This window comes from Seriola dumerili, unplaced genomic scaffold (assembly GCF_002260705.1).
Source record: "Seriola dumerili isolate Sdu_G_001 unplaced genomic scaffold, Sdu_1.0 BDQW01000449.1, whole genome shotgun sequence".
Classification (NCBI taxonomy): Eukaryota; Metazoa; Chordata; class Actinopteri; order Carangiformes; family Carangidae; genus Seriola; species Seriola dumerili.
In genome coordinates, this window is record NW_019174704.1 from 5,709,499 (window position 1) to 5,723,235 (window position 13,737).

The 13,737-nt window shown below is 38.6% G+C and overlaps 1 protein-coding gene across 1 annotated transcript in view; it reads left to right on the forward strand.

Moving 5' to 3' along the window:
* Positions 1-13,737, forward strand: part of dlg4 (discs large MAGUK scaffold protein 4) — a 40,672-nt gene that overhangs the window by 6,877 nt on the left and 20,058 nt on the right. The window contains exon 2 of the mRNA XM_022762290.1: positions 4,191-4,349. Coding sequence (XP_022618011.1) covers positions 4,191-4,349 — 159 coding nt within the window. The remainder of the gene's footprint in view (positions 1-4,190; positions 4,350-13,737) is intronic.

Consider the following 13,737-nt stretch of genomic DNA (forward strand, 5'->3'; position numbering starts at 1 on the left):
TTAACCATTAAAGGAACAGCTTATTCAGCCCCACAGTGTGTCGTTCTTAATACAGTAAAGAAATAACAGTAGAACTGTGGAGACTCCTTCCATTGACCTTTACAACAGAGTAATTCCTTAAAGATGTACCAGTAGCTTTCCATGATATACTGATACAATAAAGGCCTGGGAAACCCGGAGGTATTTTTTGCAGAGGTAATTTGGGAGGCTGTTTGTACAGTTACAAGCAGATTTTAATTGCTCTAGCCTGTTATAACCCCCCTGCTTGTGAGATAAGGACCTCAGGAAAACAAATTTCCAATTGGACTGTTGTCTAATGATGTTTATTAAAACATATCATATTCATGATATGATATCATATTGTGCGAGTTTTGCATGTATTTATCCAGCCCTGTGTTAATGTAATTGTGGACATGGGAGTGTATACAATGTATTACAACCTAAGAATAGAAATTTCTTTTTTCTTTCTTTTTTTTGCCCTTCTATTCAAAAATACTGCCAAGTTATTGATGCATTCCAGCCAGGTAGAGGTTGCATTAAAAAAAAAAATAATGTCTTGAATTTTAATCTCTCATTACACTGTAAAGAAAATAATCTTGCTAACAGCCTTAATACTTTTAAGGCCTTTTAATGCAATAATGTAATACCGTTGGGTTTCATAGGACCTTACTGAGACAGATTAAAGGGTATGATAACAGTTAATATGTTTAGTTGTACAGCTTAAAATCATACAAAAAGTGAACGAGACTAGTTTTCAGGCAGAGAGGCATAATTATTGCCTCTAACCAGATAACATAAAACTAGGGCTGCACAAATAATCGAAATATAATCGAAATCGCAATATGGCCAAGTGCAGTAACCAAATTAAAGCAGCTGCAATTTTTTGATAAAGGTAAGAAGTGTCACATTCGTTGTGCGTTGTGGTGCTACAGAGATCCCCGGCCTACAAGTCATATTCTCCAGACGAAAGGGAACAGGATCATTCCAACTGAAATTCATATCACAATTGCAATATCTGACAAAAATAATCGCAATATGATTTTTTTTGCATAGCGTTCAGCCTGAAAAAACAATATTAAACAGTATCAAAAAAGGCACTTGTGAAAAAATGTCTACATGGAGTACAGTTCTGTGCAGTAGTTGTATAGATGCTAAATAGATGATATAATATCACAAAAATGAAGTGCACAGTTGTAAATGAGGGATTACAGACCCTTCTATTACCCAGACCTGTGTTATGCACATTTTTTTAGTCAGTGTAAATTCATCCTTTCTAGAGTTACATTTTAATGTTTTTTAAAATATGAATTCTGATATGATTTTCTCACTTTTTACCTGTGGTGCAACATTACTGTGTAACAAAGCAATTTCTGTGTGTTTGGCATTATCCCTATACTAGTGAAAATGTTGCAGGTATGAACCTGCGTAAAAATGTATCGACAGGAAAAATATAACTCCTGTTGTACTTGTCATCAGAAAGGTAACCGCTACGGGCAGGGCTATGCTCAAACAGAACTGGTTTGTACAATGTGTCGTTCCACCATCATGTCTGAAATCACAAGTGTTTATAGTTGTTCCAAACGGTAACACTCAAAGGCGGAGTGAAAAGCCAGCCATCACAGAGAGTGGGGAGATGCAATATCACTTAAACATGGGTATAACAGCACACATTTTCACATGTCTCTCCTTGACAGCATTCGTAGTGTTATACGCTGCTGTTCATATCAAAAGTGACAGAAATAGTTGAAAAGAAAAAGAGCAAAACCTCCATCACATATGGCCAATCACGGCATTAAGAGTAGTAGTTTGTAGCCGGTTTTGGAAAGTCACAGAAATCCCTTGACTCACGGGTCCGTTATCCCTACATTTAAACAATATCACGTTTTCGCCTCTCTATGATGGCCAGATTTTCAAGAGTGTCGAGTGTGGCTGCTCCGAAAAACTATACACTTTTGATTTCCAACATGGTCGTACAACCTGGTTCTGATGGAGTATAACCCGGCCCACACACTCCCCTTATTCAGCGTTGGAAAGATGTGGGGGGTTTCTGAAGCTATATGACAATCTGACAAGCATACTAGCCTTCAAGGCATCATCCTCTTGAACAGAAATTTACTTTTTTGAGTCTCAGGACTCAAAGCTGCCTGTTCTCATCATAACCTTTGAATCAGAGGCATCTGAAAGATCACTGCTCTGTCTGAAATCGCTCGCTGCTCCCTATGTAGTCCACTATATAGTGAGTTTATAGTGTGCCATATAGTGAGCCATTTTGTAGTGCTGTCTGAATGTATAGTGAGAAAAATTATACCCTAAATAGTGGAATCATAGTATCCCACAATGCATCATGAAAATTAGTGTACAACTGATGGTCACTAACCAAGCAATATATACCATCATGCATTGCGCTCATGCTGAAAGGGCAGAGAAGATGACCCCAGTAGCGTCCGAAAGTGTTTTTCATTTTACAGATGAGCTCACTATATACTCCTCCACATTGGTTAGACCAGCTGGGAAACTGTAATGAACTTTGATGATACCCAGGAGTTCAGCGTCCTTTTACTGACTGGCCAGAATTCAGCTCTCAGTGAGAAGTGTTTGAAAAAAGCTCCTTTAACACCACATTTATCAATAGTATTTGCATTTGTCATAATTCAGCTCCTGATATCACAGATGAACAGATGAAAAAGAAGCTTTTTAGTCAAGAGCGAATGTATCACGTCGGTATTTTTGAACATTAAGGTTTTGCCCATTGTGTTATATTGGGCAACAAACATTGTACTAGTATAAAGTAATGTACCTAAAGCCCTCTCCAAAATGACACTGTAACATATCTTAAGCAGTGACGGTCACATCCCCCTCCAGCAGGGCAGAAGGCAACATGGCAGCATGAATGTTGGTCATGCAGGAAAGGGGGAGGTAGTAGAGAACGAAAAGCTCAGGCTACTTTGAGCTGTGATTCATGTTATTTACTAATCTTTCCCAGATTAGGCTAATGCATGCTGTTATTTAATAAAAATCTTACTTTGTAGAGTTTACTGATATAGAAATAATAATTAACCAGCAGTTGTTCAGTTCACTGCTATCAACAACTATTCATTCTCTCTTGTTCACCCCCATGCTTCTGTTCTCTGCTTCCCTTTATTGACGCTCTCACTTTTTCATTTTTACCCATCCCCCTGACTTTCTCCTCTATCTTCATCTCTATTTCACTCCTTCTCTTTCTTGCTGTCTCAGTGTAATGTGATCCAGGACCGACGCTGGCAGCCCCAACTGTGGCACTGCAATCTCTGCTCTGCTCTGGTTGCTAGGCAGCCTGTCTGAGACAGGGCTCAGTGATGCACCTCCCTCTCCGTCTGCCTCCAAAAAGAAAAAAGAGAGAGGCGAGAGTGGCAGGGCTGGCCATCCGGCAATCAGCCAAAATTCAGATGATCCCACCGAATTTCTCCGTTTTCAGAATGGACTGCTTCACATCTGCAGTGCAGCAGGGCATATTGTGAGCCTGAGGGGCTTTAGGGGAGTACAGATTTGTAGCAAAAATACAAGCGCTAACCCACAGGACAGTGTGGCAGATCTCCACTGTGATGCTGCCCACCTTCTGATGTGTTTGTGATGGAAAATGCTGTGTACAGATTTTGTGTCATCACGCCTAGAATGAAACCTACCATGTGTGGCTGACACAGTGGGCTGCTGGCAGGCTGCCCAGGTGTGGGATATCGGTAGGGGAGTAAGGTTACTAGGAAGAAGCTGCATGATCTGCTACTGTAGAGCTGCTATGAGTCATGGCTCTAGTTGCTCCATGTGGTTGTGGAGGACGATCACTTTGCTGAATGCACAATGGCAATATTTTGAGGCTCTGTTTCTATCATGCCTTCACTTTGCACTTGTAGGCGTCACACATGTTATGTGATATACCAGATATGCATATAGATTGTCCACATTTGGCTGAGGATTCATCAGTGATGGAAATACTGCTCTGTGTGCTTGGTGAATTTGTCATTGTGTCAGTATGGGAGATGAGACATCAATGAGAGGGTACAATAATGAGGCAGTGGATTCTGTTTGTGATCTAAACATTATAAACACAATGACTGTTCTCTGCTTTTAATAAAATACACTGACATCTGCTTCTTATAAATGAGACCCGATGGGACTAATAGCCTTGTCTGTGTCTGTGTGTGTGTCTGTAGAAGTACAGGTACCAGGATGAGGAGACGCCCCCCTTGGAGCACAGTCCAGCACATCTGGCTCCTGGGAAAAGTGCCGAGATGCTTCATATGAGTGACAAGAACCTTGCTGCCATGGAGGCCATACATGGCTACACACCACACACACATATCTCTCCTGTCAAGGTATGACACACACCCCCACACACACACATATTTATGTAAACTGCTGATCAATACCTAACACTAATACAACAGCACAATACACTCGGCTGTCAGCATAATACATACATAAATTGTGACAATGGTCATATGAGCTTCGCTGTAGCGTAAATATAGCTGCAGAAGTGGGTATTTGTATAGATTATTGGAATAATGGTGATAACTTTCAAAATTACGTGAAATAAGACATTAGAATTATAACCCTAATTACTTACAGTGCTACTGAAAAAAAAAGAAGTCTGAATATCCCCAATTCAATCACCAAACAGATTTACAGTCGTAGTGACGAGGTTTTCTTGATTCATAACATACTCTAAGCTTGAATCATACACAAGCTTCAATAAACACAATGATGGATGATGGATGTCTGTTTTGAAATCCAGATAATTCTTCAACATACATACTTTAATTGGAATATAATATATTTATGAGGAAATCTGGCCCTTGACATCTTCACATATCAGATCAACCTTACACCTGTATGAACATGGATAGTGGGTAATTTGATATTAGAGCTTAACAGCATGAAAATCAAAGTGGATACAAGATGTACTCAGGGCTGAGTAATATGATCAGCTGAAACATTAAGGATATGGTCAGAGATCAGTTTATCCTAACAGATGTCAATGTGTAATATCAGTATCTATTACAATTTAACCTTTGAAATAAAATCTCCCATGATTAGTTTTGTAAAGGAAATTATAACACCAGACAGCCTGACTGGCACATGTAGCTGCAAATAAAGAAATAAGTTTAGTAAGTTTAGAAAGAAATTAATATGATTTATCTTGCAGTTAAATGAGACTAACCATTTTTCATTCACTGAAAGAAACTTTTGACACCGGAAACAAACAATTACATTTTTAAGTATAAAGAGTCATCCAGAACTTTGTGGACACAACATACAGTTGTAGCAGCTCCAAACACAAAAACTAAACTGCTTCTTTGCAGTATTTACCTTAGACAAGTGTCTTACAAATGCAAAATTTAATCTCTATGAGAGCTCCATTAGAAAGAAGGAGGCATCGACACAGACAACATACGAGCTACTGGTCACGCAGTCAAAAGATACAGCTGACATCAGTAGGAACATGAGCACAGTCACTCTGCTTGGAGTGCAGTAACGATTACATACTGTAGCTACAAATGCAAGCAGGTGTAAGCTATGATGCTCATTTAATAACGATCCATCTCATATGCCCACACGTTATTTAACAGCATCACTGGCTATTAGGACTTAAGAGTTCCTGTATTTATTTGCTTTGAGGGGGAAGTGTTTCTCTATTTCCGACATGGGAGTAAAATGAAGTCCCTGGGGAGCCGATATGTCCATTAAAATGTTCTCTTTTAATGAGTACAGAGGAGAGGCTGAGTTATAGTGCTTTACAGCTGCTATTTAAAACATACAGAGCCTGTTCAGCCTGAGCTATGGTGGCCATGGAGATTTTTCCTTGCTGGTACTGAGAGGGTGCTGGTTTTAGGAGTACTGCCAAATTGAAAACTTGGTGGTGGTGGCATTGGAGAGCCCGTTCTCATTGGTCATCTGCTTTTAAACAGGAGATGAACAAACTACAGCTTGAGCAAAACACTTCAAGTAAAGGTTACTTACTGCTTTTTTAGCAACATTATACATACATACTGTATAGGACAGAGCATTAATTCAACCTAATACAGCCTTCAGTAATGTGCCATTTAATAAAAAGTGAATGTATGGAAGTAATCCAAACCACTCAAAAGATCACTCGTGATCTGGTTAACATTAAACTATTTTTATATTTCTTTAATGTAATGTGAGTACTGAGTTCAGTTAATGGGGAAAGTTCCATACACAATAACCAACAACGCAGATAGAAACAAGCCCCAGTCATAATTTGGTTGTAGTTGTTTTGTCTGTCAGTGTCCACATGTCTCTGACTGACTGTTTGACTGACTTTTAGCTGCTTTGTCAAGTCAAAGTGTCAATCCAGCAGCTGTTGCAGCCAGAGGAGTGTGACAACAGAAAGGTGGCAGATGTCAGTCCTGCTTTGATGCAAGTGTTAGATGAGTTTTTCTGGGATATTTTAGGGGTGATTTACTGTAGCAGTTGGGGGGGATCTAAAAAATTACATATACTATAAGTGTCTTGCATTGGAATGTAAATAATAATGCAGTTTGTTACTCACACAACATGATACAGATGAAACAGTGTAAGAACATAAAACTGCTTAGACAATGTGCTATCCCTCTCTGACCTTTCTTGCTGGTTTGATTAATTCCCTTTGTCCCAGTGGAGTTTGTTATCCAGCAGATACCAGGGGATCAGTAATTATTCAGAGATGATGGGTGCACCATTTACTATGGTGATGTGAAGGGAGACTTACTCCTTTCCCTAAAATACACCATTATGAGGTAATTTAAGTCTGTTTCAGAGAAAATTTTAAATGTGATGTGTGCCCTCCAGTGCTTCAGATCCATTACCTGACTGATTCAGTCATTTCTCAGAGGCTCGTGGCATCAGAAATTCTGACTGGTTACTCTGTCAGTATATATGAAAGTTCACATACTTTTCACATCTTTTTATGCCAAATAATTAGAGCCCGGCCGATTTATCAGTCGGCCGATTAAATCGGGTGATATTGGCCTATCACAGATATATAGGTATCGGCACATATATTCTCCAATATGCGCTGATATGAATACTTTTATTAAGAAGCAATGATGCAGTGGAAATGCTCGGGTCAAGTCACGTTATATAGGCAGCATTTTATGTATATTTGATCCTTTGTTTTCATTCAAGTTAAATACATATATATACTGTCGCCCATAAAGTTGGAATAATTCTGTTTTCAGACACAATCCTCTGTTTATTCCTATTTAAATGCATCAGTAGGGGCATAAATTGGCGCAGTGGGTTGAGCAGGCGCCCCATATGTAGAGGCAACAGTCCTCGCTGCAGTCGGCCCTGGTTCGAATCCCGCATCAGATGGCCCTTTACTGCATGTCATTCGCCCTCTCTCTGCCTCCCCATTTCCTGTCTCTCTCTACTGTGCTATCATGGAGGCATAAAAAGCCAAAAAAATATATATATATATATTCAAATAAATGCATCAGTAATCACTTTTGACCAGGTGCAATGATTACATTATGTGTCCAATTACCCAGGTGAAATGAAATAAATCACATTGTCACAATCATTTCATGGAGAAAGGAAAAAAATATTTTATTCCAACTTTATGAGCAACAGTGTATTATATACATATTTGGTCTTATGTTTTTTATTTATAGTTATTTATTTTTATAGTTATTTTATTTAATTCTCTGAGAAATTTACCGTTTCAGTGCACTGTTGTCATTTTATTGTTAAACTGTAAAATATCCTGGTAAACTGTCAAATATCCTGCTTTTATTACATATCTTTTTGTGTTTATATATATTATATATACATATATCGATATATTTGCCAATATATCGATATCAGAATTTTTTTCGGGCTCTACATATAATTATTACAAACTGTTAGCAAGAAGGGCAGTATCTGTAACAAGAAACCAGATAAATTTCATTAAGAGATAAGGTGGGTGATATTTTATATTTTTCATATTGGCAAATCCCATGAAAAGACCACAATGAATGGTTCATATCCTACCAACTGTAATTATTGTCTATGTAGCCAGAATCTGATTTACTTATTCCTCTGTGCCAGACCTCCTCTCTTGTCCAAAAAATATTAGAAACACACTAATGAGCCACAGCATTGCACCAAGTGACATGCCCCTTGATTGTCATGATCATGGGCACTGTAGTTTATTTTGAGCCACTGTCAATCCCAAATAAATGATCCTGCTGCATTAAATACTCATTAATGCAACAATACGTGTTTATCTGCAATTAAAATAGTCCCCAACAATCCACACTTCTTACTCCTGTTTGAGTGATGTTTGTTAAAAGCTACATTGCCCACAGGTTTGAAAAATGGTACTATGTTTGTAGCCGCAGTCTGATTAGTTGATTTGTAACCTTATTCTGATTGGCAAGCCCTATCCTTTAATTACCACAACTGCTACCTTTTTTCAGTTCTGTGTCAAGGTCTATTGTCATATATACTATAGACATGTACTTAAACAAAGCCTGAGATGCCCATATTGAGCTTTTTGTTTGGGCTTCTCATAGCTGGGAACATATCTTAAACAGATTATTAAATCTAAACAGGATATTACATTCACATCGACCTGCAGTGTTGATAATAAAAGCGTAGGCTGTCTGCACACCTGCATCAAAATCTGTAGCTAGGAGGTAAACACTTCAGTCAAGGACCTTCATTAGGCATCAAAAGTAGCAGATTTCTCAATATGCACAGGATCCAAGTTTCTCCCATATGTTGTTAATGTCACGTCTCTGCACAGCCAAATCATTTTACAGGCTGTACTTCACATCTGTGATATCTTTAAGAGTCTTGAATGTTGATTATTCTGACTCCTAGTGCATTTTATTGAAATCAGTGGACAAAGTCCATTTTGCTGGATGGCTGCTTTTATACAAGCTGGAGAAGTTGAAAAGTGAATTTCTGACTGCTCATCATCAGACTTTCTACACTTAAATAGACCAATATTATTCATGTTTTTCTTGCATGCTTTCGTGAGTCTATGTTGTTTTACTCACTGGCATCTCATCAGCAATAGGTCACATTAAAAATAAATTAGATAAAATAAAAACATGCAGATAAAATAATTACATATCACCATATGTAAAACTTAAACCATACAGATGAATAATTGATGTTTATTTACTGCACTGTGTGGATGCATCATGCAATATGCACTGTACTGTACTTGATGTAGGTTTCCTGAAACCATGTAACTGTAAACGAATCAGTCCAAAATAAGTGTCAACATCTTTGATAGTGAAGTCATCTTAATGTCTTTACAATTATAGTTTGGTTGGTCTATATTGTTTGGTTGCATTGTTTGAATTGGTTTGTAGTGTGCTGTAGTTTAGGTGAGTTTGTTTATTTTAGGTGAGTTGTTGGAGAGTGGGGGAGTAGGGGGAGGTAGAGCACAGCCTAATCCGGCGGGGGAGAGTTTAGCTTAAAAAGGCATCTCTCCTTGACTCTACCTCCCTCATTCAAAATGGCCGCCACTTTCTCCAACTGGTTAGGGGAGTTTGTTTGCTGAATCTGCTAGTGTGTTTTGTCCGAGTTGATGATGTTGTTTGTGGTAGCATAGGCAAGATAAAGGAGAAAATAGTCGTGGTGTGAGGAGCAGTGATGGCTGGCATTAGGGGAGTGACTCTGGGACGCCAGTGATCACTGTCCAGCCTCCTGGAGGTGTCGTGGGACCAACTAGACGAAACACTGGTGAAAGGAGGTTCCCACCTGATGACCCCAAAGACATGTTATTTATCACTGCTCATTAGTCTGTACAGCCAAATTAATACTTATCATAGGATTTAGGATGTTAAGCTTAGGGAGCTATTCACTGAGTCTGCTCCATTTTCTGTAGCACAAGTTTCTTGTGTTTACCTTAAATTGGTTGGTTCCTTGCTACCTTGTTGCCTGTATACCATAAAGGCATTTTTGTCTGAAGGAATGTGTTGTCTAAAACTAGGTGTTTCCTTCATATCATCCTTCCGGACATAGATAACACACCAATTTTAGAAGCCTAAATCTTGAATTGGAGCTTCATCAGAGAGGGGTGTCCCATCCCTCCAAAGTCTCCTAACAAAGACTTTGGAGATTTCCTCCATTTGAAAAAATGAAATTCTGCTGCTTAGTATTCTCACTGAATTAAAACTTGAAATGCAAAAGTGTAATGGTGGGGTAAGCAACTGAAATTAAAATTACAGCAACAATAACAGTGTTATCAAGACACCTACACTGCAGCAAAATTCCATCTGGAGGATATTTTTTCCTATCACATAAAAGGCAGCATGTTGATGTTGTTCACAATGTTTTGGGAACCAGGATTGGCCCTATTTCTATTTCTGGAATACTGCCATTATTTATGAAGTCTTGTGTTTCTCTTCAGGGAGAGCTGAATGCACTGTAGTATAAAGTATAAAGGTCTGGGCTCACTTAGTTCAAAGTGAATTGTTTGCATCATTTTATGTCAATGGTCTGCATCTTTGAATATTTATAAAATTATATATAAATAAAAGTAACTCAGTCCCAGGCTTGGATTACTGAGGACAAAGACTGTTGGAGCCATTTTGTTTTTTACCCCCTCAGCCTCATGTCGGTGATCATGATCATACTGTATTCTGCTGTATGCTGGTAACAAGGGACATGCAGGTATCAACATTTTATGCCTGACGAATTCTAATTACATAAGTGTAACAAATGATTAAGTCTGAGGATAATGGTAATGATGAAGATAATGACGGTTGTTTTTTTGCTCTTTGTTGTTGATGAGGATTTTGATAAAGAGGTGTTGACATGGATGATGATTGCGACAATGAGAGTACATTTGATGATGATGCTGATGGCCATGATGATGATGATGATGATGATGATGATGATGATGATGATGATGATGACGATGACGATGATGGTGGTGGCTGATTTATCTGCACTTAGTGTTACCCCTTGCACTACTATTTCTTCCTCACACAGTGACATAAACTCATGGTGGTTCAGTTTTGACGTTTTGTTTTTGTGACTCTGTTCATTACTTTGTGACATGATGTAACTTCTGTGGATAACTTGGCCTGCATCTGTCTTATTTTCCCATGCTTAACTTTCTTTTTCCCCTCCTCACATTACACAGTCCCCCTCCGGCATCACTCTCCCTCCTCGTGACCTTCCTACTCCCTGCTGGCAGTAGGAAGGTTAAGAAAGTTGACTTGCAAGCACAATGTTGCCTGTTTGAATCTCTTCACTCGCTAGTAAAGTCTTGGTGGGGGTAGTGTGATAAAATAACTTAGTAATACTCTACTACTCTGCTACTGTGACAACTACTGCTGATGTGCCATTGAGCAGTGCACTGACAGGTTCATGAGTAAGTGCATGAGAGGCCGCACAAATAGTATCTGTAAATATCAGGATCAGCATGAGCAGGTACTCCTACTTGGTCAACAAATACAGCTGTCCCAACATTCATACTTGAATGCTGTGCTTTGCTGCAATGTAAAACTTTCCCAGTGGAAGGAAAGTGTCTCCTGACATGTGAAAATGCTGCACTGCTGCTATTTGTAAAATTCATAGGCACAGGGTGTATTGTTTCAAGCAGCTGTGTAGGATCCATTCTGCTTTAACGGGCATAATGATCCCACTCTTCTTTACTGCTTAACCGATTCTGAATGAGCTGTTTGTCATTAGTCCATCAATAAGCTATCAATAGTGGCGGAGAAATAGATACCATTCTTGAAGCATGATTTATGATGTGTATTTTCTGTTTCTTTTTTTTAAATGTGTTTTAATATGCAACAGTCAGTGCACAATGTGATCAGATTAATACAGGAAAGTGACTCATTTATGTAATTATTTTAGGACAGTTTTAGTGGTCTAAGTATTTTAAATTTACATATAAAAAATCTATATAGTATAGTATATCTCTGTTAGATATATAAGGCAGGTATATTTTGTAAAAATACTTGTATATATAGTCAGCATTTGCAATGCTTCTATATAATACGCTGCTACTTTCAGCTTTATCACTGATTGAACATTATTCAATATGGAGTAGTGACCTATCATAAGTAAAACCTATAATATGAGCTTGTTATAGATTTCATTAAATATGTACTTAGTATCAGTATCAGTATCACTTTTCATACAAGACACGGTCCCTTTATCAGGTCTGGTAACCTGGTTTTGGTGGGCCTTTGCTGTGAACCCAGATGTAAATGTGTGTGTGTGTGTCAGAGATGAACTTGTCAGAATCTCCTCTAATGATTAAAAAAAAAACAAAAAAAAAAACAAGAAAAACAAAGCACCCACTGTTCTTCCCCTGTGCCCATCCGCACGCCCCGCACAATTACCCTCTCCCTTCTGTTGTTTTGCAGCCTGTGTTGATGTCTACGGGACACACTCCAATGTACACCTCCGCTGTTTCCACACTGGTAAGAGCACAGTGATCCGTGCCGTTCCGTCACCCTGAAAGTTACCAGTGTCATCATCAGCCATCAACATCAGTGTGATTTGTATCCTCATTTCTTCCTTTTGCTGGAATTGGTGTCACTCGGTGTCTGATTGAAGAGAGACAGCTGCCCCGTTCAATGCCATTTCATCCGTACTGCCAAAGAGTATGAGGTCATCTGTTTTCTGATGATATCAGTGTGTTCATACTCATTGTCATTCAAATCTCCTCTGTCTGACAGATTTGTTCCATTTGCACTCAATGGCTATTTTAAGGCCTGAAATCACTTGACTGCAACTGAAAAGTTTTTAAATGTTTTGCTTCTATCAGACTATAATATTCCTGTGTTATATTTATATTTCTGTTCCTGTGTTCTAAAGCATTCCTGCAGCTAAGCTTCTATGCAGTGAAAAAAATATGTATTGTGGATCCTGTTTTGGTTTGAAGAAGTGGTTTTGAAAGCACATTTCTCCAGAATCAGTTTCTCGGGACTGGATTTTACACACACACATGCACGCACGCACGCACGCACGCACGCATGCACGCATGCACGCACATACACACACACACACACACACACACACACACACACTCACACACACACAAAAACAATCCTGAAATATGTATATCAGTGGAAAAGTAGCCATGATCTTATGAGACATGAGTAAAGATGAAACTAATTCTTCTGTGCATCACTGTCTAAGAGTCAGTGATATGCTGGTGTCATGTAACATGAGGGTTTGACAGACAGATAGATGCAATCTTTCTGCAGGACAGGCTGAAACCTGCAGGTGTCAGTGTGAGACTGTGCAGTGGCTTTCATAACCTTGAAAAGATGGCTCTGCTGCTTTCTCAATAAAACACTTTTATGATCAGACAGGTTGTATTAGCCTTATGTGCCATGAATTGCTCACATGATTTTGTCTGTCTTGTGAGACAAAAAAAATCATACTTAATCATACTTAAATTCATACTTAAGTACCATTAGTTATTTCATCCTTCCTAAAAAAAAACAAGTTAATTATACTTTACATATGTAAGTAAGAATGGAAAATCTCAAAGCAAAAGCTAGTTTGAAGTTTACATGAATAGAATTATTTTCAAAAGGACAAAACAGGATCATTGGAAGGTTTAGACTTACTGTACTAAATCTGGCTTTCAGTCTCTCTCCCTCTGTAGAACAAGTAGTTGCTCCTGTCACTAAACCTCATTTCTTGTCTTTGTCTGCTCGCACTGACCTTGAACACACCCTGTCTAATAGTGCCTGCTTATAATTAAACCGTTTAACATATGGGACATCC